Raw genomic sequence first — 22,892 nt, forward strand, 5'->3', positions numbered from 1 at the left:
GATTTTGCTTTAGTGGCTATTATTTAATATAGGCTACATTTAGTTCTCATTTATGTCGCCCCTTTAGTTTTTTTTTTATATAAAGTCGGTTAAAACACTTTTTTTATATTATTTCTCATTCGTTGGCCTTTATCGGTTTTGTAGATAAGCCTACATGATTGCCTCATGATTTTGGCAACAGACTGCTGAGAGCAGTAAAGGCATGCCTCAAAAGTACTCAAAGCATCAGAAATGGAACCGAAACACAATTGCCATTCCTAAATATCACCATCTGACTCTAATTCTAAATTGCCAGGCTCAAACACGGCCAGTTCCCCCCGGGCTGACAATTCCCCTGTTATAAATTAACGAGCAGTGTGCGATATTCTTAGACATCGTCACTTTCCCGACAATCACAAATAGACAGCACGTGATTCGCGTCCTTGAGTGCATTAAAAAAAAAAAAAAAAACAGCAGCACACGCTCAAGACTTAATGTTTCAAAGTTGCACGACTGGCTCTGTTTATCCGCTGACAGTTGTCATGCTCGCGCCGCCATTCCCTGCGCTGTAGCAACATGTAACAGAATGAAAAGAACAAAAGCCGCCGCCGCTACGGCTCAACGTTCTCCGGTTGCTACGAAACCGGTGAACTCACTACGACGATCAAGAACGTGCAGATGTATCAGGTTCATTCACAGGCATACCTGTCATCGTAGCAGAAATCGGCGTCCAGTGTGTTCACATACAGGAGCAGTGCCACGGCGCTGCACACCAACTCTGCGATCATCTCTCAAAAAGAAAAGAAGGAAAGGAAATTAAAGAGTAGAAGGATGATATTAAAGCCCTTCTTTGATTTCTCTCCTCGTCTTTGTCAAAATGCCTCTGGCAAAAAACAATATCCGAGTCCCCATCCTTGCAAAGTGTTGAAATGAATTATCCAGACATCCTCCTCTTAACCCATGTTATTTGCGGAGAGAATCCTGTAGGCTAGAGTGGATGGTGCACATACAGTATTTACAGTACGCTCGACTGTGAGAGTGTTGAGATGATGCATAGTGGACGCCGAATAAATGTCGTGATTGAGCCGCGTGTGGTTAGTGGCTCCAGTGCGCCTGCGCACAACCCCTCCTCCTCCTGGGTATAGATACACATACACACGGTCTGACTTAACCCTCTATTGCACGCATTCTGAAATGTTTACTGATTCACTTTTCTTGCACATTTTTAGTCTAATGAATAGCAATATTCAGGGTGTTCCTTACTATATAAATAAACCAGTCAATTCGTGCAATCCAAATTGGCTTTTGGCGCCCTTATAAATATAAATATAACAGCGCGCGCGTGTGTTTTACAGTGGAAATGAGTGCAGGAGTGTAGTGTTTATGCAGAAAGAATTTTTCACACAGATGTATTTAAAGGAGTATTTCACCCAAAAATGGTGAAATATTTTGGGTGAAATTCATTTAAGGTATTGTTTTAAGTCTTTCTTCTATATCCTAAAATGCAGCTCATGACATAAGAGTGCAAGGCATGTCCTTTGAGTGAAATAATTATTCATGTCACAGATTTAATTTGCTGTGGTGTTAACATTAATTAATGAATCATGTCACAAATATAGCGGAGTGAATTTAAAATGTGCTAAAAATGCATCCTAGACAAGAAAGTGAAAATTCAAAAGGGAGTCATTTTGTGATTATGCAGATGATCAGCATACCATTAAAGGTGCAGTAGGAGATCTCGGAAAATGCTAACTTTAGCCTGATAGCACTGAAAGCGAACATCCCACCCTCCCTGCAATTGCTGTCCAAAGCCACGCCCCCAGAAACGCACATACGCTCAAAGAGCAGAATACCAGAGACAACATTAAATTACTACAATAGGCTACATAAAAAAACCCTGCTCTCCCCATCATGAACAGCACTGTGACTGCAGTGGAGTCATTCAGATTCCTGGGCACCACAATTTCTGAGGACCTGAAGTGGGACAATCACATTGACTCTATTGTGAAAAAGGCCCAGCAGAGGTTGTACTTCCTTCGCCAGCTGAGGAAGTTCAACCTACCACAGAACGTGCTGATGATGTATCGTGTCTGTGCGAACAGGGTGCACAGAGGTATGCAAATACATACAGTGACAGGCAGGTAGGAAAGCCAATTAAAACGCTCGGACAGAGCGTTTTGATTGGACGAACATTTCTTGGTCCTACACCTTCCACAAAATATATAAATACAGATAAATACATTTAGACCACTTAACTTAATGATTGCTAAAGGGATATCAAGAGACTTTCAATCAGCATAACAAAAAAAAATGTTTCTGAAGACAATATTGCACCTTTAAGGTACAAAATGAATATTTTGACACGTTTTCGCACTTGAATTTGAAGCAGATGTGTCCCGTTGAAAGAACTGGTGTTGCAATCAATTGTTTTAGGTCTGCAACATAACCAACAGTTGTGATTACTGTTGATTTATAACACTCAGTTCTTGTTAAAACCAGGTCAGTTATTATTAATAACATATAACAAAGGTTATAATGATAAAAATGTCAAGTCTGTATACATGCAATCCTTAATGAGCTGAATTTTAAAACACCCAGTAGAGGGCCCACATTCAGGAAAAAACAAACAAAAAGACAAGCCATTGTCTTTGGCAAAAGTGGGAAAACACTGTCTTTGCTCCTATAATCAGGTCTTCATCCTACACATATTTTTCATTTAGCAGAAGCCATTCGCTTTAGGCAGGCTTTATGGGTAATATGTACTGCTTTCTTCAAACAGCAGGGAGTATTTGGATCCCTTTGAAGACTTGAGAAATTGAAGAAAAGAGACTGAGGAAGAGAGAAAGAATCAATCTTGTAGTTGCTGAGGACACAAAGAGTGCTCTATATGGTCCAGTGAATATTGATGTAATTCTAGTTCAATAGCGAGACCCAGGCTACTTAGACAGTCTTCAATGTGGCCATTCACAGAACAGCAGGATGCCATGATGTAATCTATTAGAGAACTGAAGGAATCGCAGGAACTGACCCTTCTGTCTCACTGTAACAGACTCAGTGGATTTTCACTGAAATTGTCTTATAGGAATGGGTGTGCCTCTAGACAACCATTTGTTTTTTCTGAGACTGTAATTACCATTTTGCTCCCTCCTGACCGTATGGCTTCATTTGAGATAATTCTGTGCACACAGCACTAAAAGAGTATTTTACATTTATAATGTTAGCTGTATTGTATTTAATTTTCACAAATTAAAAGTTTTCATAAACGTTACAGTAGTATAATTCTGTATTTTTTTTTTTTTTTAATTAGTAGGTTCTATGTTGCACAAATCCTGCTTTTTGGGTCTACCATGTATCAGATCTGCAAACAATTTCTGTTTGCCTCCTGCTAGGAATATAGACGGAAACCTCAGAATTCCTGTCACTGTGATAATTCTACATAGATAAGGGCAGTATTTAAACTAAGACCCACAAATCTAGGCTTAGCACAGTCTGAAATCCCACAAAAACTCTTTTAAAGCAAAATAAGTAAGCTTGAAGTAAGTGGCCCCTCAAATTCGCAGCAGATTGCCAGCTTCTAATTACACGGCAAACTTCACATTTGAAAGTATAAATGGTTTGTTTGAGTTCACAATAAAGAGCTCTAAAGCCTATATATTGTTTGCTTATGGGTAACACTTTAAGCTTATGAAGAATTATATACCATGTAAATTTGATGTAGATTTAATGTAGCATGCTGAAATGGCATTACCTAAAGCATAATATCAAATTCCTGTATATGAAATAGGTGTAATCCCTCTTGTACATGTATTATTTGTGCATGTCATTTGTCAGTGTCAACTTTGTATGATTTTCTAATAATCTGTTTCCTTTGTGGGGAAAAATGTCCATTACTCTAAAGCAAACAGCCTGCTATTTACATATAGCTTTTAAACCCAGTAGCCTATAGTTATTTATATTTACAACTAGCACTTTTTAATGCATTATCTGCCTCATAAATATGTTTTGAAAATTTATTAGGGCCCTTGATCTGTGGTTTACCATATATTGTTAAATGACTGAGCCGTTTTTGCAGTTCTGTTTCAATAGAGGAAATGTTCAGTTTACAAATGCATTTAAAGGAATAGTTTACCCAAAAATGAACATATACTGAAAACACACTCACTCTCAGTCCATCCGAGATGTAGATGACTTTCTTCATCAGAACAAATTTGGAGAAATTTAGCAAAATCACTTGCTCACCATGTAGTGAATGGGTGCCGTCAGAATTAGAGTACAAACAGCTGATGAAAACATCACAATAATCCACAAATAATCCACAATGTTCACCAACACGACTGCAAATGTGATTTTGCTTTAATTCAACATTTCAATAAACAAGAGGTTCATTTTAAGTACATTTTAGACACAATATTGCCAGTTAGTTTGTGTATTTTTGCTCCACTAAAGAAAATAGTTGAATTTTTACTACAACATATTATTTCTTTTTCAATTTCATTCAAAGTTTGTACTTTCTTTGTACTTTTATATCCATCTCTTTTCAAAGCTTCACCCCTCTGTGTCCATCTATGCCCTTGTAAGTGTTATATTTAATGAATAACAGCCACAAGGGAGACCACAAGATCACATGTCTACAATTAAAAACAGTTTCTTAAAGTTGCCTTCAGCCACATAAGTGATATTAAATCATTCTGCCTTGAAATGAAATGATAATGTAAGAGGATGGCGTGATGGATGGGAGAACCTGGGTGGCGTATTTGACACCGTAAGATAAGAACGAGTGACACTTGTGATTGATAACATTTGCTCCTTCATTATTCATTTTTGGCTGCAGGTTTGGGAAGCTTGGAACCATGGGCTGCAATTGTACACAATATTGCATTTCTGCTGTCTTTTGTTTCACAATGCATTTTTTGTTATTAACTCCCAGTGTGATTGATCCTTGGTGCTGAGCGTTATGTGCAGCCACCAAAGCTGTGTTTGAAGAAATATAAATTTGCCTGGCTAAAAAATAAGCTGACCTTTAGCAAGACCATTTTTTAAAACTCAGAAGAGAATGCTAAATTCAGTACAGTAGCAATTGAAAGTGCCATTTCAATAACAGACCACTTAGGGAGAAGGGTTCTTTGTGCATAAATTAAAATATGCCATTAGTGAGGCATTCATGAAAGTGAAAGTCATTCACTAGCAAGAAGGTTGTAAGTCAGCCAACTTACCAGGAAAATGAACACATACCTTTCCTCTGCTTTTTGATTCAATTTGAAACATCATGTGAATAACTGCATAGTGCATAGCGACCTTCAACAGAGGTAGGTTGGAAAACCGAGGCCTTTTGGATGTCCTTCAATGATTAAACTCAAAATTGAATTTGACAGATCTGGGATGTATGAGTCACGGATGACTAACTTTCACATTTCCGATCATATGTGCGCATGATTTCCACTTTGGTAACCTTATCTGGTAAAAGTTCTCTACTGAGCACCTATGGTCTTGAAGATGTGTGTGTGTGTGTGATGTTAAGTATGAATGAATTCTGCATTTGGAAAAGATCCAATAGTCTACATTATGCGAGTTAGAGTGAAGTGTTTCATGCTCATAAAGCACAAAGATTCTGTATTTTACGCTTGAGTACCTGCACCTGCACACATTTGCAACATATCAGAAGTAGTTAAGGTTATTTCCAGCAGAGATGGAAATCTCATATTACTCACAGAAGTGCGATAAAGAATGAACGGATGAACGACACAGGCAACAGAAGACCGTAATACAAAATCTAACCCAGAACATCACTGTAAAAATAACAAGAGAATATATCTGCAAGCTGCGATTCCGGGGCCAAGCCTGTCTAAGGGTTCCGTGACTCCCATAAGTAGCTTATTTTAGCTTAGTAGCAATTTGCATGTTAAGCTAACTAGCATAAATCAACAAGCACAGGCACGTTCTAGTTTGCCGAAGTAGTTCTCAGGAACGGTAGTGAATATCAAAAATCTGTTCAGTCATTTATGTGCGGCTCGGTCCAAAGATCGTATGATCAGATTTTGGACAAAATTGAACAAAATTTGTAGGAAAATTTGTAGTAGAAGAAACTGTTTTTCATTTACTTCAATATGGCTGACAGGTACATTCATGGAAAATGACAAATGAGACATTGTCAGAATCGGCATAACCCAGGGAACAAAACAACATAAAAATGATTTTGGACAACATTTTCAAAAGTTATAAGCATTTTTGCAAGAATCTTTATACCTCTGGAACAGTAGGTGGCCCTGTATTCATTCTTCCGGGGTACCTCCAGGACATTGTGCTCATGATCCCTACCGATTTTTGTGCAGATATGTCAAATGATTCAAAAGATATTGCAAGTAAAGCACATTTCAAAATGGCGGACACGTGGTTCAACATCCTCTGATTCGGCATGACCCAAGGAATCCATAGACACAAAGATTATAATTTTCTGACTGACTGTTCAAACGTTATAAGCAAAAATGAAAATTTTTGGTATTTCACGACCCATAGGTGGCGCTGTTCCCAACTTTGGCGTGGACCCTCAGATCATGGTGTTGACGAAGCGTACCAAGTTTCGTTTTGATTGATCAAAGTTTGGCAGAGATACAGATTCTGAGCCAATTTTGAGTCAACCTCGTTACATTCACAACATCATAACTCTTTTTTTTTTCACTAGAAGTTAAAAAATTCTGTTTAGGTTCAGCTCAGTCCAAAGATCATCTGAGACAATTTTGGGAAGAATTGGACAGATTTTGAAGGAGGAGTAGCAAAAACACTGTTTTTCATTTACTTCAATATGGCGGACAGACACCATGTTGGAAAATAACAAATGAGACATCGTCAGAATTGTCATAACCCAGGGAACGAAACAACATAAAAATGAAAAAACAACATTTTCAAAAGTTATAAGTGTTTTTGCAAGAATTGTTATATCTGTGGAATACTAGGTGGCGCTGTCTTCATTCTTCCGGGGTACCTCCAGGACATTGTGTTGATGATCCCTACCGATTCTTGTGCAGATATGTCAAATGGTTCAAAAGATATTACAATTTATAACAAATTTCAAAATGGCGGACACGTGGTTCAGCCAATCCTGGCAAAATTGACATCCTCTGATTCGGCATGACCCAATAGACACCATAGAATCCATAGACACAAAGATTGTAATTTTCTGACTGACTGTTCAAAAGTTATAAGCGAAAATGGGAATTTTTGGTATTTCACGACCCATAGGTGGCGCTGTTCCCAACTTTGGCATGGACCCTCAGATCATGGTGTTGATGAAGCGTACCAAGTTTGATTTCGATTGATCAAAGTTTGGCCGAGAGACAGCCTCTGAACCAATTTTGGATCGACCTCATGAAGTTCTCAACATCATAACTTTAGAACAAAGATAAAAAAACTCAAAAAAATCTCTACAAGTGTGCCAATTTTCATCATTTTCCTATGTTCCCTTCATAGGGCTGCCATAGACTCCCATGGGCCAAAAATACGGTGGCCGAGAAGTGCAAAACAAATCATGATTCTGAAAACAAAATAACAAATTATAAACACAAATGCAAATCTAAAAACCAAAATAACAATTCAGAAAACACAACAACAATTGAGAAAACATTATAACAATTCAGAAAACACAATGACAAATCCGAAAACAAAATAACAAGTCAGAAAACACAACGACAAATCAGACAAACCGGAAGAGGTAGGTATAGTTTGAGACAGCGCCATTGGTTTGGGAATAGATTACTAACCGCTGACTGGACGAGACATCTGTCAATCAAGGTGTACAGGAAGAACGAGAAGAACAGCAGATGGTAGATTGAGTGACATCTCTTTTTTGACGCGATCGACTCGAGTTCGGACCCGCCTTTTGCCGAACTTTTTTTTCCTCCCTTTTCAAATCTCGTATCGCATCGGAAAGGCATTTATTTTCAATAAAAATTAAGGAAATAATCAAAAAGTTGAAAATAAAGTATCAGGTAGGGTTAGGGTAGGAGTAGGGAGAGCTTTATTGTACCAATAAGATGGCATCCATTTAATAATTTGAATTAAAATGATAATTTCCACTCAGTACGTTATTATTGCATACCGTTTTTTTACTACAATACTGAAGTGCAGATAATTGTGACTATTTGCAACAAGTAGTATACATAGCACAAAATCCTGCTATTTTAACAGTGTAAATAGGTATTTAACATCTAATGCTATTTTACACTTAGTTAAATAGCCTCTATCGGGAGTGACGGTAAATTTGACATAGTACTGTCAAATAGCGATAGCAGCTAACATATTTACACTAAGTGAAAATAGCAGGATTTTATGCTATGTATACTACTTGTTGGAAATAGTGGCAATTATCTGCACCTCAGTATTGTAGTAAAAAAAAAAAAACAGTATGCAATAATAACGTATTGAGTGTAAATTATAATTTTAATTCAAATTGATGCCACCTTATTGGGACAATAAAGCCCTCCCTACCCTAACCCTACCCGGTACTATTTTTTTACTTTTTGATTATTTCCTTAATTTTTATTGAAAATAAATGCCTTTCCGATGTGATATGAGATTTGAAAAGGGAGAAAAAAAAGTTTGTCAAAAGGCGTATCTGCGTATCTGCGCCACTGGAGCTGATGCTTTAGTTGACTCTGCTGTTCTTCTTCTCGTTCTTCCTGTACACCTTGATTGACAGATGTCTCGTCCAGTCAGCAGTGAGTAATCTATCCCCAAACCAATGGCGCTGTCTCAAACTATACCTACCTCTTCCGGTTTGTCTGATTTGTCGTTGTGTTTTCTGACTTATAATGTTTCCTGAATTGTTGTTGTGTTTTCTGAATTGTTATTTTGTTTTTTAGATTTGCATTTGCGTTTGTAATTTGTTATTTTGTTTTCAGAATCGTGATTTGTTTTGCACTTCTCGGCCACCGAACAAAAATAATCATAATGATAATAAAACATACAGATACAATAGGGGCTACAGCCCTTCGGGCTTGCACCGTAATTATAGATAACCTCTTTTCATGCACATATCTACATGAATTTATGTGTAAGGAAATTCCAGGGTGTAAAAGATTGCTTCTTCATGGTATCAGGTAAAGGATCCTACCTTTTGCAGCAGAATATCTTAAATTTCCCATCTGTTTATGCTGTACAAATGTAGGAATGTGAGCATTTTTGTGGCTTTATTCTCAAAACGTCGTAGACAGAAGGGGGTCAATGACGGTCATTAAGAGGCTTGGATGGAGGCCTGTTCCCCACAACCGGTCCGTTCCAGCCGCCCATAGTTTCTCTCCACATCCAATGGCTTTCCCACATCTGATTTACAAAATCAAACAATCCCGTTGCACAGTTTTTCCACACTCAAAACTCTTGAATCGCTCAAATAAACCTTTCCTCCATATCCTCACACATTTTTTCCTCACATATCAGTCAAATATCCAAGTAGAGCATGTTTTAGAGTCAAATGTCTGGCATTCACAACCCATTATATGACACATTTCCAACTTGAACTGTTCAATAAGAAAAAAAAGTAAGACGGAACTTGATTTTATCTGTCGAGAAATCATGGATCTTAAAAAGCAGATGGTTTGTTGACGTCATTGGTGACGTCAGCTGAAAAGGAAGGTAATTTTTAGCCTGGAGTCTTTATATTTATAAGACATTTTTTTCTTTAGAATAACATCCAGTGATGAATTGTTTACAATATGACCAGGAATGTGCATGAAAAGGAAAATAAAGCTAGTTTCCATTGATAAGAGTATCTTCGGTCCATGCGCGATGATGGTCTCCTAACGTATGCTTTAAGTGATTCTCTCTAATCCATCACATTTTCTGAATTTTCCCAGGTGTGATTCAGCAGGCATGCTGACATTTGACCTATCCATGTGCACAGATTGCAGAATGCCTTCCAGCCATTGGCCGGGCACTCCTTCTGGTGCCTGATCGAAAAGTGGGCCAGCAGACTCGCTGGTGTTGACCTTCAAGTCTGGGACCAAGAGAGGGTGGCTACAAGACATTGGGAATAATTAAGATATCTAGATTTTATTTATAGCCTAGGATGGTTGCAGGAAAGATCATAACAGCTTAAAAAGCCTAAATAAAAATGGAAGTTTTACCTGCATCCAGAAATCCCTGTTTATTTCTCTGCAAATGTCAGCCAGATGATGCAAATTGTGTCATTTTGTGTCATCCAGTGGATTTTTGACACTTCCAGGTCTTTTAGAAATAGAGATTGATATTTTGCATTTTTGTATTTACCCCCACAGAGAGTCACATCAACAGTGACGCCAAAATTAAAAGTGAATTATGCGTGTTAAAGCTTTGGGTAAAAGAGAAAAACACCACAGATTTTTTCCTCAGTTTTCTCAATCAGACATTTGGTCATGGGTTCGATTCGAATCAGGGAAAGCTGATTAAAACAAAAACATACATTGAATGCAATGTACAGTATGTGGCTTTGGATAAAAAACATTTTGGGGAGAAACATAAATATGCATATTGGCATTTCATGTTTTGCCAGGCTGTGACATAAACTAAATGCTCTGTAAGGAAGTGAATGCTGTACTTATATTTCCAATAATTAAGTCATGTTTATCTAGCTTGCATTCATCTGTCACCACTTTGAAGTGGTACATCTGCGTCTAAAAAAACAATCAACAACTGTATCATAGAACCAAGCCAGGTTATAGCCAAACAATTTCTGTATGCTTGTCTCATAAACAAATGGCTGTATGATACAGATGTATGTGCTACAAAGATCTAAGATTTAATGGTGCCTCAATACATAAAATGATATTAGTGCAATAAACCATAAACCTATACACTTTAATATTGTAATTTAATATAACTGTACGACATACAAAGTTTTTTGACCATGCTCCTCCTTTCCGTAAACAGCAAAAAGCAAAATAATGTTTATTGCATTAACTCACTTGTTGTTTACTGGTGATGACAGGATCATTTCATATAGGGCGTTTACAGCGACAACTGTTAATATTTCATAATTCTCTCATAGCCAAGTACGCTTCAGATTTTTGGATGAAAAAATTATTGACAGCTTCGGTGGCTGCACATAACGCTCAGCACCAAGGATCAATCAAACCTTCCCATCAATCATTTCAGCATATCTAGGGTTTGGCACCCTTTGAACTTTCGCTGACAACATGACACACTCTTCAACAGAGCGGCTACAGGGATATGTGGGATGTTTCTAGACCCAAACCTTTTTGATGAAGGTTTTTACAACCAGCAGTGGAGCAGCGCTGGTTCTGATGAGCAACATGCCATCATAAAGCCAAGAAGCATGTGATGAGATTTCCAGCAGATTGAAGCTAATGTGTCTGGCAGAGGATCCACATGGAAAGCTGAATCATCCTGTAGACCACAGACAGAGCATTCAGGCATACTACTGCTCTTTGTACGACACACACACACACACAAACACACACACACACTTGTCCAGACACACCTGACAGCCGAGCATATTGCGGGGGAGCTTTCTGGATTAGCTATACAGGATAAGATATCAACACTGACAGAAAACAAAAGAGTCTGGAAGGTTAAGTTCATTGAAAAATGAAAAATCTGTCATCATTTATTCACTCTCATGTCAGTTTAAACCCATATTGATGTCAGACACCCAACACTTTTGAATTTCCACGATTCTTCCTTTCCAGTAGTTTCTGATAAGCGAATAAGGATTTTAAACAAACATTTTCATTCAAACTGATTCACAAATTAATCTTTCAGATAAATGTGTGAACCAGTTCAACTGATTCATAAAATGAAAGACTCAGTATGTGAACGTATCATGTATGTTCTCAAAACTAACTGCATTATGTTTTCCTAATTCAGAATATGATCAAAGACTGTGCATGTGGATCTGCTCTGGGATTTGGGTTATTGTAAATATTAGAAATTATGATCTGCACTCACGAGAACAGTCTTCTTTCTTCGTTTTATTTAACATTCATCACCGATGGGGAAAAATATAACATTTGAACTCTGCTTAAATGGACGAAATGTCTTGAGTAAAAATTAGTTCAAGTTTAATTGAAAAAGATTGAATTGGTCAAATTTGCCAATCTTCCCATCGAACCTACATAAAGTACACACAACACAACTTATAAAAAGATCAAATTTTATGTAGCATAATCAGAGGCAAAGCAAACAATTACAATAACCATCCAGGGTTTCATTTAATGGGGGCAAAAACTTTTCAGTGAACAAAGACAACATGATTCGAATTGCTCATGAATTATCCCATAAACGTTCCCCAAAACATTCCCCATTTGTCTCTTGCACTGTATTGCAAGTCTTCAGAAGCTAATGTAGTGACACGCTAAACGTTGGCCTCTCTAATACCATCTGTGGTTGAAACATAAACTGCAAGAAAAATAAAACTTGAGTTAAATTGCAATTACGTTCAGATTTGATGAGTACGAGTACTGTAGCCAACAGGAAAAAGTTTAATTAAATAACCTCTACTTCAAAGCAAAACATAAAATGAAAGCTTTAAAAAGAGAATCAATTAAGCTCTTCAGATATCAGAGAAACTGAGAACAATACATGCATGATACATCAATGACTAAAGTTATCTGTTATCTGGTTGTGAGAGTGAAATTAGCTTGCATACTGTATATGGCTAATAAATGAGTTTTTTAAAGGGCAAGAGGAGTAATGCATTATGCATTAGAGCGAATGTAGGTGAGCGTGAACTGAACTCTCACGGGGTATAAAGTTCAGAAAGAGAAAGACAGCAGGTGTTGGCAGGTAATGGTGTGTTACTTTGAGCCGAGACCAGAGATTAACCAGCCTGTGACGTTACAGCGACTTATGAAGTGCACAAATCACATGAATGGCAATTATCTGTCATGGAAATAACCCTTAACATGATTTGTGCACTTTATTTTAAGTCACTTTGGTCTGAAAGCATCTGCTAAGAACATAAATGTAAACTCACGCTGACCTTGCTGTATGTTTAAAAGAAAGAAAAGGACATCGGTGCCTGAAACTGCATTTAAAAAACACATTATTGCACATTAAGGCTCTGTTTGCTGTCAACACTGATGCCTGAGACACAAGGCAGACCTTCACAGAAAAATAATCAAGTTTGCTTAAGGTTTTTTGTAGTTTTTCATGAAGAAATTCAAGTCTAATGTAGAATTTAACACCTCTGAGGAAGCTCACAAAATTGTATTTTGGTAACTTCCCCTCCTAAGACCCATTGCGTTAAAAGCATTACATGAGGGCATGTTGCTTTTAAAAGCTACGCTTTCCCACATAGCAAATTAAACTCATTCTTTTTTAATACTCAGTGCAGATAGTTCAAGCTTTAAAAAAACCAAACACCTGCATGTACTGTAGTTTGCAGTTTGACTATTATTAACCAAGTACTTTTTTTGTTCATTCTTTGTTGGCCCGAATAAGAAATACACTGCATATTTGTCACTCCGTGGTTCATTTATTCTGTTCCCAAAAGTATCTGTTAATATGGAGGCTTTTGATATAAAAATTAATAGTATTAGTCTGGTTATTTGAAGTCAATTTTTTTCAGTGTTTATTCATTAGATCTGTGATATCTGGGTTTTGTAAAGTTAGTCATTCATTTATAGTGTACAGGCGGACATGAAGAAGGCAAGAAAACTGTCTGAATTGTAATGAGTCCAGTCCTGAATACTAATGCGAGGAGTGACGAGTGTTTTCTGCTGCAAGGCACCAACAATAGAACTGGCCCAGTTTACTGACTGTTGATTTACCGCTGGACAAAATATACTCTCTCTCTCCTCCTTCTCTCGTTTTCTCTCTTTCTCAGTTTTAAATATAAAACTATAATAATATATTTTTACAACACAAAAATTGTGAGAAAATACTGCCAAATATGCTAAACTTTGCTGAATATAGTAGGCTACATAATTACAGCTTTCGTAAGACAGGGTTTCAGGCATCTGAATGCTACAGTGTTACAGATACAGTTGTTTCTTTGGTTGGAAACTTGCACGCAGAGAACGATTATTATGTCAACCATCGCCGCATCTGCAATGTAGTGAAATGCTTCATATACATCTCCATAAACAGAGAGGACTGTGCTACTTGTGAACAGGGGCATAGCACCAAATGTTGGACCCCAGGCACAGAATTATCTTCTGGTCTCCTAACTGATTTACAGTTTCATAAAATTAGAGGGTCACAACATAAATAAATAAATTACATTGTGTTAAGAAAAAATGCAACATTATTTATGGTTTTAGTTGAACTGAACTGAATTTGAATGTAAGCAATTCATGGTTAATACTGTATAGCTATACTGCAGTATAGTTGTTTTAATTATTACTTTTATTTAGCAAGGAAAAACTCAGGAATAAAATTATACACTACGATTCAAAAGTAAAAAAAATACTTTAATTCAGCAAGGATGCATTAAATTGATCAAAAGTGACAGTAAATACATTTATAATGTTACAAAAGATTTCTATTTCAAATAAATGCTGCCGATCATGAGACTTTCTAATCATCAAAAAATTTCAGGTTTACACAAAAAATATTAAGCAGCAAAAACTGTTGTAAATATTGATAATGAAATTCCATCACAAGAATAAATAATATTTTAAGATATATTTTTAAAACAGTAATTTTAAATTGTAATAATTTCACAGTATTGCTGTTTTTACTGTATTTTTAAACAAATAAATGCAGCCCTAAAAATGCAGGCTTCTTACAAATACATAATATATATATATATATATATATATATATATATATATATATATATATATATATATATATATATATTATTTTATACTTATTCTTATATATGTATGTAAACATATATAAGAACATCACAAGATTAAAATAAGGGTGAAAATCCTAACGGTCTAGTGGTTCTCCTTAACATACCACTTAGACAACAATGCATTTGGCAAGATAAAAAAAAAAAACAAATGATGGAAATACATTACGACAAACTGAATCCCTGGTTCCGAAAAATTTTATCTGAGTCATGAAACATTAAAAAAAAAAGTTCAACTGTGGTCTGCATATTTTCCCTGCATGCAAAAAATAAAACTAAAGGCACCACATGGACAATATCCTCAGCTCCAGAGGAGCTGCTTTTGTGCACCGCTTGAGGTGCTTTAATTACATCCTACTGGTTACAGCTCTGTCTGAGATTATAGAAGCTCTCTGAGCCGTGGCTTCAGTATTGAGTCTGGGAAGTGATCTGTTTGTGTGTCGTGCCCTTTTATCTGGACGTCAGGTCAGCACAGTAGGCATATCAATATAACACAGAGTGAGACAGATGTACAATGTGAGGGAAAAAATATTTAGATTGGTCATATTGATTGATAATATTTTGACAGTCATGCAAAACACAGTCTCTTTTTCCATAACCCAGAGCCATGTCTGTTTCCACTCAGCTGGACTAAAACATAAAGGCCACTTTGAATTCTATACGGTAAACATCGCTGAAATATGCTTTTAGGTTACTTTGTGTTTGGGTTGCCACTCAAACTATGCACACTGTCCCCCACAAATTACATTTAGACAAAATCATTGCTCTGGTCTGACCACACCTTTGATAAGAAACCATTTTCAAATCTTGCTAAAATAAAGCCAAGAAACCATACTCGCACACGTGTAAACAAAGCTGACCATCACACTGTCGAACATGATACCCTGAACTTACAAACATAACACACCAACAGTCAAATGTTATCTTTTTCTCACATACAAACTGCTAGCAATGAAAAACAGGATGGAAAATGATTGGTTATCTGTGTGTGAGAACGACAAACAACAGCAACTGAGCTGGAAATGGTTTTTCCATTGAAAGGTCATATTGTTAGGCCACACAGGTCACACCATGTAAATTAGGAAGATAAAGTTTTACTTAACATATTATTTACACCAAGAATAGTGCTTTGAAACTGGCTTTTCATGCACAGTATCCCTGAAGATCACTCCATATTGGTCAAATAATCCCAATGACTATGTCTAATGGTGTTCAATTTACTGTATAGTTAAGTATGCAAGCTACATTACAGTACACATTTCCTATTGTTGTTTTAAATAAGTGTTGACTTGAATAGCCTTTTTTCCCCATTAGCTGATACAGGGTACTGATAATTCTACTCCTAAAAGTATATAAATATAAAAATTTAGTTAAAAAAGTTAGACATCAATCTATGTAAGTGAAGAAGACTGGATACAACATGCTGGATACGTCAGGCTTTTTTAGATACACAAAATAAAATCTAAATACTAAACTTAACTTAAACTTAAATGAAAATGAGAAATATAAAATAGGCAACTACCTGAAATAAAATAAGTTTGAGTTGAAGTACTAAAAATTGTAAAACTTATATAAAAATAAACGAATCCCTGAAAAGAAACATTACAAAAATAAACAAATAAATCAAAATAAAAATGAAATGTAACAATACAATCTAGTTTAAAATATCAATAAATACTATAATAGCATATAAATAATAAAAATAACAAAGTGTATTGACTAATGTTGCTAAGCTATTGACCACATATGCTAATTGGTAAAATAAAAAAAACACAAAGCACATACATATATTTGCAAAAATGAGTGATATGCAGTGGCCGAGAGAGCTCAAAGCGCTGCAAATAGAAAAAAACACCTGCAAATTAAAAAAACAACTTCGTCAATTTGACAACACACACGCTGCAAATGCTCACAGCACAACCAAATAAAGAAACGCGCTGCAAATACTCACAACACACCCAAATAAAGAAACACGCTGCAAACTAAATTCTTTATTTAGTTGTGTTGTGAGCATTTGCAGTGCGTTTCTTTATTTGTTTGTGTTGTGAGCATTTACAGCACCTGCTGTCAAATTGATGATGTTTTCTTGATTTGCTGGTGCTTTTTCTATTTGCATGTGTTTTCTGAAGTTGCTGCGCACTGAGCTCTGTCGGCTACCGTAGAATAATAACAGAATTTAAAGGTGAACAATTTTTTTCAGCATTAAAAAAATAATGAACAAAACCCATTACTGAGTGATAAAATAGCATTATTCAGAACTTTTATCTTGATTCACTTTATCTTGGTTTTTGTCCTGATTCACAGATTCGCTACAATACAATACAACATACAATGTTAAATTTTGAGCTGTCAGGTCATTCGTGGAAAAAGTGAATCAAAAAACACAACGCAATTTTAATTTGCAATTTTATGTGATAGAGAGGCCAAAGTTTATTAATGCACCTTTAAATTTGAATGTATGAATTATGTGAAGGTGACAAGATCTTCATCTATATATGCATGCACTAAAACAAATAATGGAATGAATAACAGGACATATGTTAGACGAGTAGTGTACTGTATTCAACTTCATGATGAGCCATTCTCCTTAAGATCATATCCGTCACACTTCCTCACACAGCTAAGAGAAGTCCTAAATGGATTTCTTTGAAGGCGTACCATAGAGTGGTAATTCTAAGCAATTACTGTACCTTGTTTCCAGCATGTATAGTGTGCTGTCAGCATGGTTGCCTGTTGACAGACAGGCTTAAAAATGAGGCCGCGTTCTAGTGTGAAAAAAACTGACAGAACTGAACTGTGCACTCTCTCCACATGCTGGTAATACCTCCTTTTCACAAAAAATTGCACATGCACACTAAGCACCAAACATAAACACAGGAATTGTCTTCTAATGAGACAGTTTAAGCAGTAGCTAAACAAAATCCCAGACAACAGCATAAAAACCAATTTCTAAAGCCACGGTGGCCTGGGCATCAGTAATCCGGGCTCCAGTCCCAGCTAGCTATAAAAAGGTTGTGATAATGTTATTTTTTATAAGTAACCTTAATAAGTATAGTAATGTACATTTTTTAAAAGTAATAATTACACATTTTCATAACGTTGCAATAATGCCTTTTTAATCTGTTCAAATTAAGAAATGTTCAATTAAAAAGTCTCTTCCATTCACAAAGATTAGATAGATAGATAGATAGATAGATAGATAGATAGATAGATAGATAGATAGATAGATAGATAGATGATAGATAGATAGATAGATAGATAGATAGATAGATAGATAGATAGATAGATAGATAGATAGATAGATAGATAGATAGATAGATAGATAGATAGATAGATAGATAGATTATTATTATATTTTTTAACATTACAATATATTTGAACTCTTTTTACATGTTATACTGGAGCGTTTCCTATAACTGCAACCAAAATGCCACGTTGTGAAATGTTTTAAAAACATCTCATGCTTGAGTGGTTCAGTGAAATGTGCCTGTGCATAAAACTAACAATTCAAATTCAATTACATTTCATCTGCACAGCACTGTAACTTCATGGTCACTCTTTGTATTCATATTTTCCACTCTTCCCCTAGCCAACAATAGGATTCACCAAAAATGAATCACTGAGAGTCGTCTGAGCATCCTCCCAAGACTAAAGATTTTTAATTAGCTTCTTGTATTTATCTTTTCCATATAACAGTTATGGGAAATGATGTTTATTTATTGTGTGACACATAAGGGCACAATGAAAACAACACAGCTCTGTTTACTGACTGGAACCGAGCGCATGTGGCTTTGTGCGAGGTGTGCACGTGAGGACCCGACAACAGGACGCAACATCAGTCCCTCTTTCACTGTTTGCCTTAAAAAGAACACGCACACATGTTGAATTGCTTAATCTCATCAGTGCAGTTTTATTTGTGTTGCGGTGTGCTCTGAAGTGGTGGGCTTCCTGGCTCCTGCCTGTTCCACCCATACATAATAAAGGGCGGCCAGATGAGGACAGAGGTTGCCAGAGTCCAATTAGTGTGCCGTTCATTATGGCTGATCTGGAGGCCCTCACTGCGCTTAACTACTGATTAAGAACCATATCTACCAACCACCAAGCTTGACTTTCCACTTAACCCTGGAATCAAACATGGAATATTGTATAAATGTTTTCCAAAAGCTAGAGCTGCCTCTCTGTCCTGTCTACTGTATATATCATAGCACACACATATATTGATTGACATATTGAGTGCATTTCTAATTATTCTAGTAGAGGTATATTGATTGACTCATTACTGTCCTAAATAAAATATGCATTAAATTGATTAAAAGTGATAGTAAAGACTGTTACAAAAAATAAATGCAGTCTTTTATTATCATCAAAAAATCCTGAGAAAAAATAAGAAGAAAAACAGCCAACAGCGTGTCCTCCCACCTATTGTGCTCGGAGAGCTTCTTCAGAGCACGTATGGAGCAGACAATTACCATGGGGCCCAGGCATACGTCTGCCGCCCATATCAAGAGGGAAGCATGCGGCTCTCATCCCACACGTTCACATTACAAAGCCACTGTTGGTCTGTAATACATTTCACGGCATCTGGAGCCAATCTCGCCACGCTGACATTCGAACCCCTCTCAGGCACTGACCTGACTGTCATCCGTATACTCAGCCTTTGTGTTTTATATCACTCCTAATGCATAGAGGAAAAGATTTAGCGTGGAGGCAGAATGTTCGAGGGGAGCGTGCTTGGAGATAAGAGACACTTCTCCCTGAAGGAGTGATTTTGGTACCTTAATGAGATGCTGAGCTCAAATATGTCAAAACTGAGTTATGGTGGTTTACATGAGGTAGGGGACCACATCTTGTGTTTTTAACTTAAAAGCATGACTTGAACGGACCCACATTGCCACATAAGCAAGCCTGGACAACCAAAGAGCTAATGTTGGCTAGAATACTGGCAAGTTTGCCCCTACTGGTAGATGCTGTAACTACAACATTTCATTGTTTTCATCTTTTCATGGACAACCACAAATAGCACATAGTAGCACATATATATACATATACACAAATATCTATCAATTTTATGTAATGTAAATGTATGATTTGCATATAATCTACATATATGACATATACCTGTATATTGAAAAAAAAAATCCCTAAAAATAGAAATAGAAATTAATATAAATATATAATTTTCAGCAACCATTACTCTGTTCTCCAGTTTCACATGATCCTTTAAAAATCATTTCAATATGCTAATTTGTTACTCACTAAATATTTCTTATTTTTTTATAATGGTGAAAACAGTTTTTGCTGCTTGGTATTGTGAAAACCATGATACAAATTTATTTCAAAATGTCTTTATTAAATCAAAAGTATGGTATTTATTTGAATTAACTTTACTAAAAAAATAAATACAATTCAGTTCTTTACTGTCACTTTAATCAATTTATTTATTTGTGTCCTTGTTACTATATAAATATCGTTTGTTTAAAAAAAAAAAATGCATCTATTATAAAATTGTAAATGTCTTTACTGTCTCTTTGATCATTTTAATGTGTCGTTGTTGCAAAAAAAAAATTATAAAGAAAGAAAGAAACTTAGCCCAAACTTTTTACACAGAACATGGAAAGTAAAAAGGTCAGTAACTATTAACTGAGCAACAAATCAGCACATTAGAATCGCAGGAATATTATGCATTTTAAAATATATTAAAATACAAAATAAAATCAATTGTAATAATCAAATTAATTTAGCTTTAATGAGGATGGGACTTAATTCCTAAAAAAATCCTAATTATTCATAACTTTTAACCGGTATGTATAATTTACATATTTGAGATGTTTATAAATATATAATATAATACATTTGTAATAATTATAAATACATACATTCAGGAAATCCTGAGCCTGCTGAGCAACTGTCATTGAGATGAATGTGAAAGCTTCCAGATATATGTTTTCTCTGGGTACTATAGACCACCTTAAGACAAAATGATAAATGGATTTGACCAAAACATTGGGGAGGTAGCTATGCGAGCTTAAATGGTATTCCTTCTACCATTAAATGATCAATTGTTCACATCTTCAGGGGGAGATTTGTAAAAGTATCCATTCAGAATATCTGCCGGGAAACAGAATATGTGTGCATGTAAAATGAATGCATCTGGGGCCCAAGCAAATCTCAAATACATCCGTTCACATCTGTGTGAGTGGGACCCTCCTCTCACATCAGCAGTTTCAAAACTGCATTAGCACACAACCCTGGGTAATACAGGCCCAATGATAAATGTAGGTGATGATAGAAGGAATTAAAGCAAAGTTCTACGTGCAGTCTGACAATAGCGAGCCCTCAGCTTGATTCATTCTCACCCTCGGGTGATATTTGCGATGAAGACAGACGCTATAGCCAGATCGTCCTCGCTCACTCACCTCACTCTGCTTTCAATTTACACAAGGCTGTGAGATAGCGATTGATGTGAAATGGTGGACAAATTGGTTCTCTGAAAAAGGATGCTCTCAGGCTACATTTGTGATTGATTTTGCTCTTACCTTCACAAAAGATCTATTAAGATCTGAAATTTGGCGCAGGATATTGCTTCATTTGAAGGTGGTTTCTGATGGAACTGTGCATCGCTAATAAGAACAGGCTCGTGGGAATGATGAACCTCAGCAAAGAAAAAGATTAGCTATCCTTATCACCTTTAGGATGACACGCTTCTGCATGCAAACAACCTGTAGTAAGATTTATCGGTGGAAGAGATATAATAAATCACATTTTAAATCATTTATAGAGGTCACAGAGAGAGTTTGAGAGTTTTCAGACGTGTGTCTGATGCACAATGCTTTATTAACCAACATCTTTTTGTGAATGGGACAGACTTTTGAATGAAAATCTATCCATATTTCTATGCAGTTTTTATAAAACGTATTTTCCATGTGATTCAACTTGAAAGAAGTCTTTTATCCTTGTGAAATATTATTAGAATTTAATATTGCGTAATTTTTTGGCAGCCATTACACTAGTCACTTGAATGTTCATTTTTCCCCCAACATTTAAAAAAATATTAATAATAGATACATGTATATATATATATATATATATATATATATATATATATAAAAAATAATGGATTCTGAAAATTCTGTGAAAGCCCATTTCTGCCAAAACAAATTATGCCTTGAAAAATTATGTTGAAATTATGAGTTTAAATTATGAGATAAAAAAATAATGAAATAATGACTTGTTATAATTACTAGATAAAAGTCAAAATTATGACTTACAAAGTTGAAATTATGATATAAAAACGTTTAAACAAAGACTTAAGCTATAATTATGAGATAAAAAGTCAACATTATGACTCATAAAGGCCAAATTATGAGATAAAAAGTTGAAATGGTGACTTTAAAAGTAGGAATTATATGAGATAAAAGTCGAAATGATGAGATACAAAGTTGAAATAATGACAGAGATTATGACACAAAACGCTGAAATTATGACATACTAAATCAAAACTATATGAGATTAAAAAGTCAAAACTATGAATTTTATAATTATATGGAAACATATTTCTACCAGATAAGAAAAAAATCATGCATTAAAAAGTCTAAATTATTTCACAATATTACTGTTTCTACTTATTTTTGATCAAATAAATACAGCCTTGTTGAAGATAAGACAAAAACCCCAGTTGAATCACATGGAAAATACATGAATAAAAACAATACAAAACAGTGTTTTCTTAAAAAACTCAGTTTCATGAAAACAGGAAAAGCCACACACCCAGCACACAATCATATGATTTCAAAACATACACTCCACAGCTGATAAGAGCTCTTAAAAAATAAAACCCGAGAGATATGCGGCTGTTTTCTGATTCAGAACAGTTCACCATTATGTTGCCAAAATGTTCCTTTCACCCCATTTCAGCCGAGCACCTGTCTTCTCAGGGTGAATTGAGAATATATGATCATCATTAATAAGCCAAGGGAGTCTTGATTTTCTCCCTGCAGGACTGAGCAAACCCAAAGCTCAAGTAGTAAGTGTTTATGAAGCATGCACAGAGACATGGAAAACCCTCTTTTCTTCATAAAATAGAATTTCTCAGAGGTCTAAACTTTGGCAGAAGGGATTAAAAAGA

At 35.8% G+C, this 22,892-nt stretch overlaps 1 protein-coding gene across 1 annotated transcript in view; it reads right to left on the reverse strand.

The window, feature by feature from the left end:
- LOC306888107 (protein O-mannosyl-transferase TMTC2-like) overlaps window positions 1–1,048 on the reverse strand; it is a 109,780-nt gene extending 108,732 nt beyond the window's left edge. The window contains exon 1 of the mRNA XM_079446253.1: window positions 685–1,048. Within this exon, the coding sequence (XP_079302379.1) occupies window positions 685–767 (83 nt within the window). The 5' untranslated portion in view covers window positions 768–1,048. The remainder of the gene's footprint in view (window positions 1–684) is intronic.
- Between the last annotated feature and the right edge of the window lie 21,844 nt (window positions 1,049–22,892).

This window comes from Barbus barbus (assembly GCF_936440315.1).
Source record: "Barbus barbus genome assembly, chromosome: 22".
NCBI classification, from domain to species: domain Eukaryota; kingdom Metazoa; phylum Chordata; class Actinopteri; order Cypriniformes; family Cyprinidae; genus Barbus; species Barbus barbus.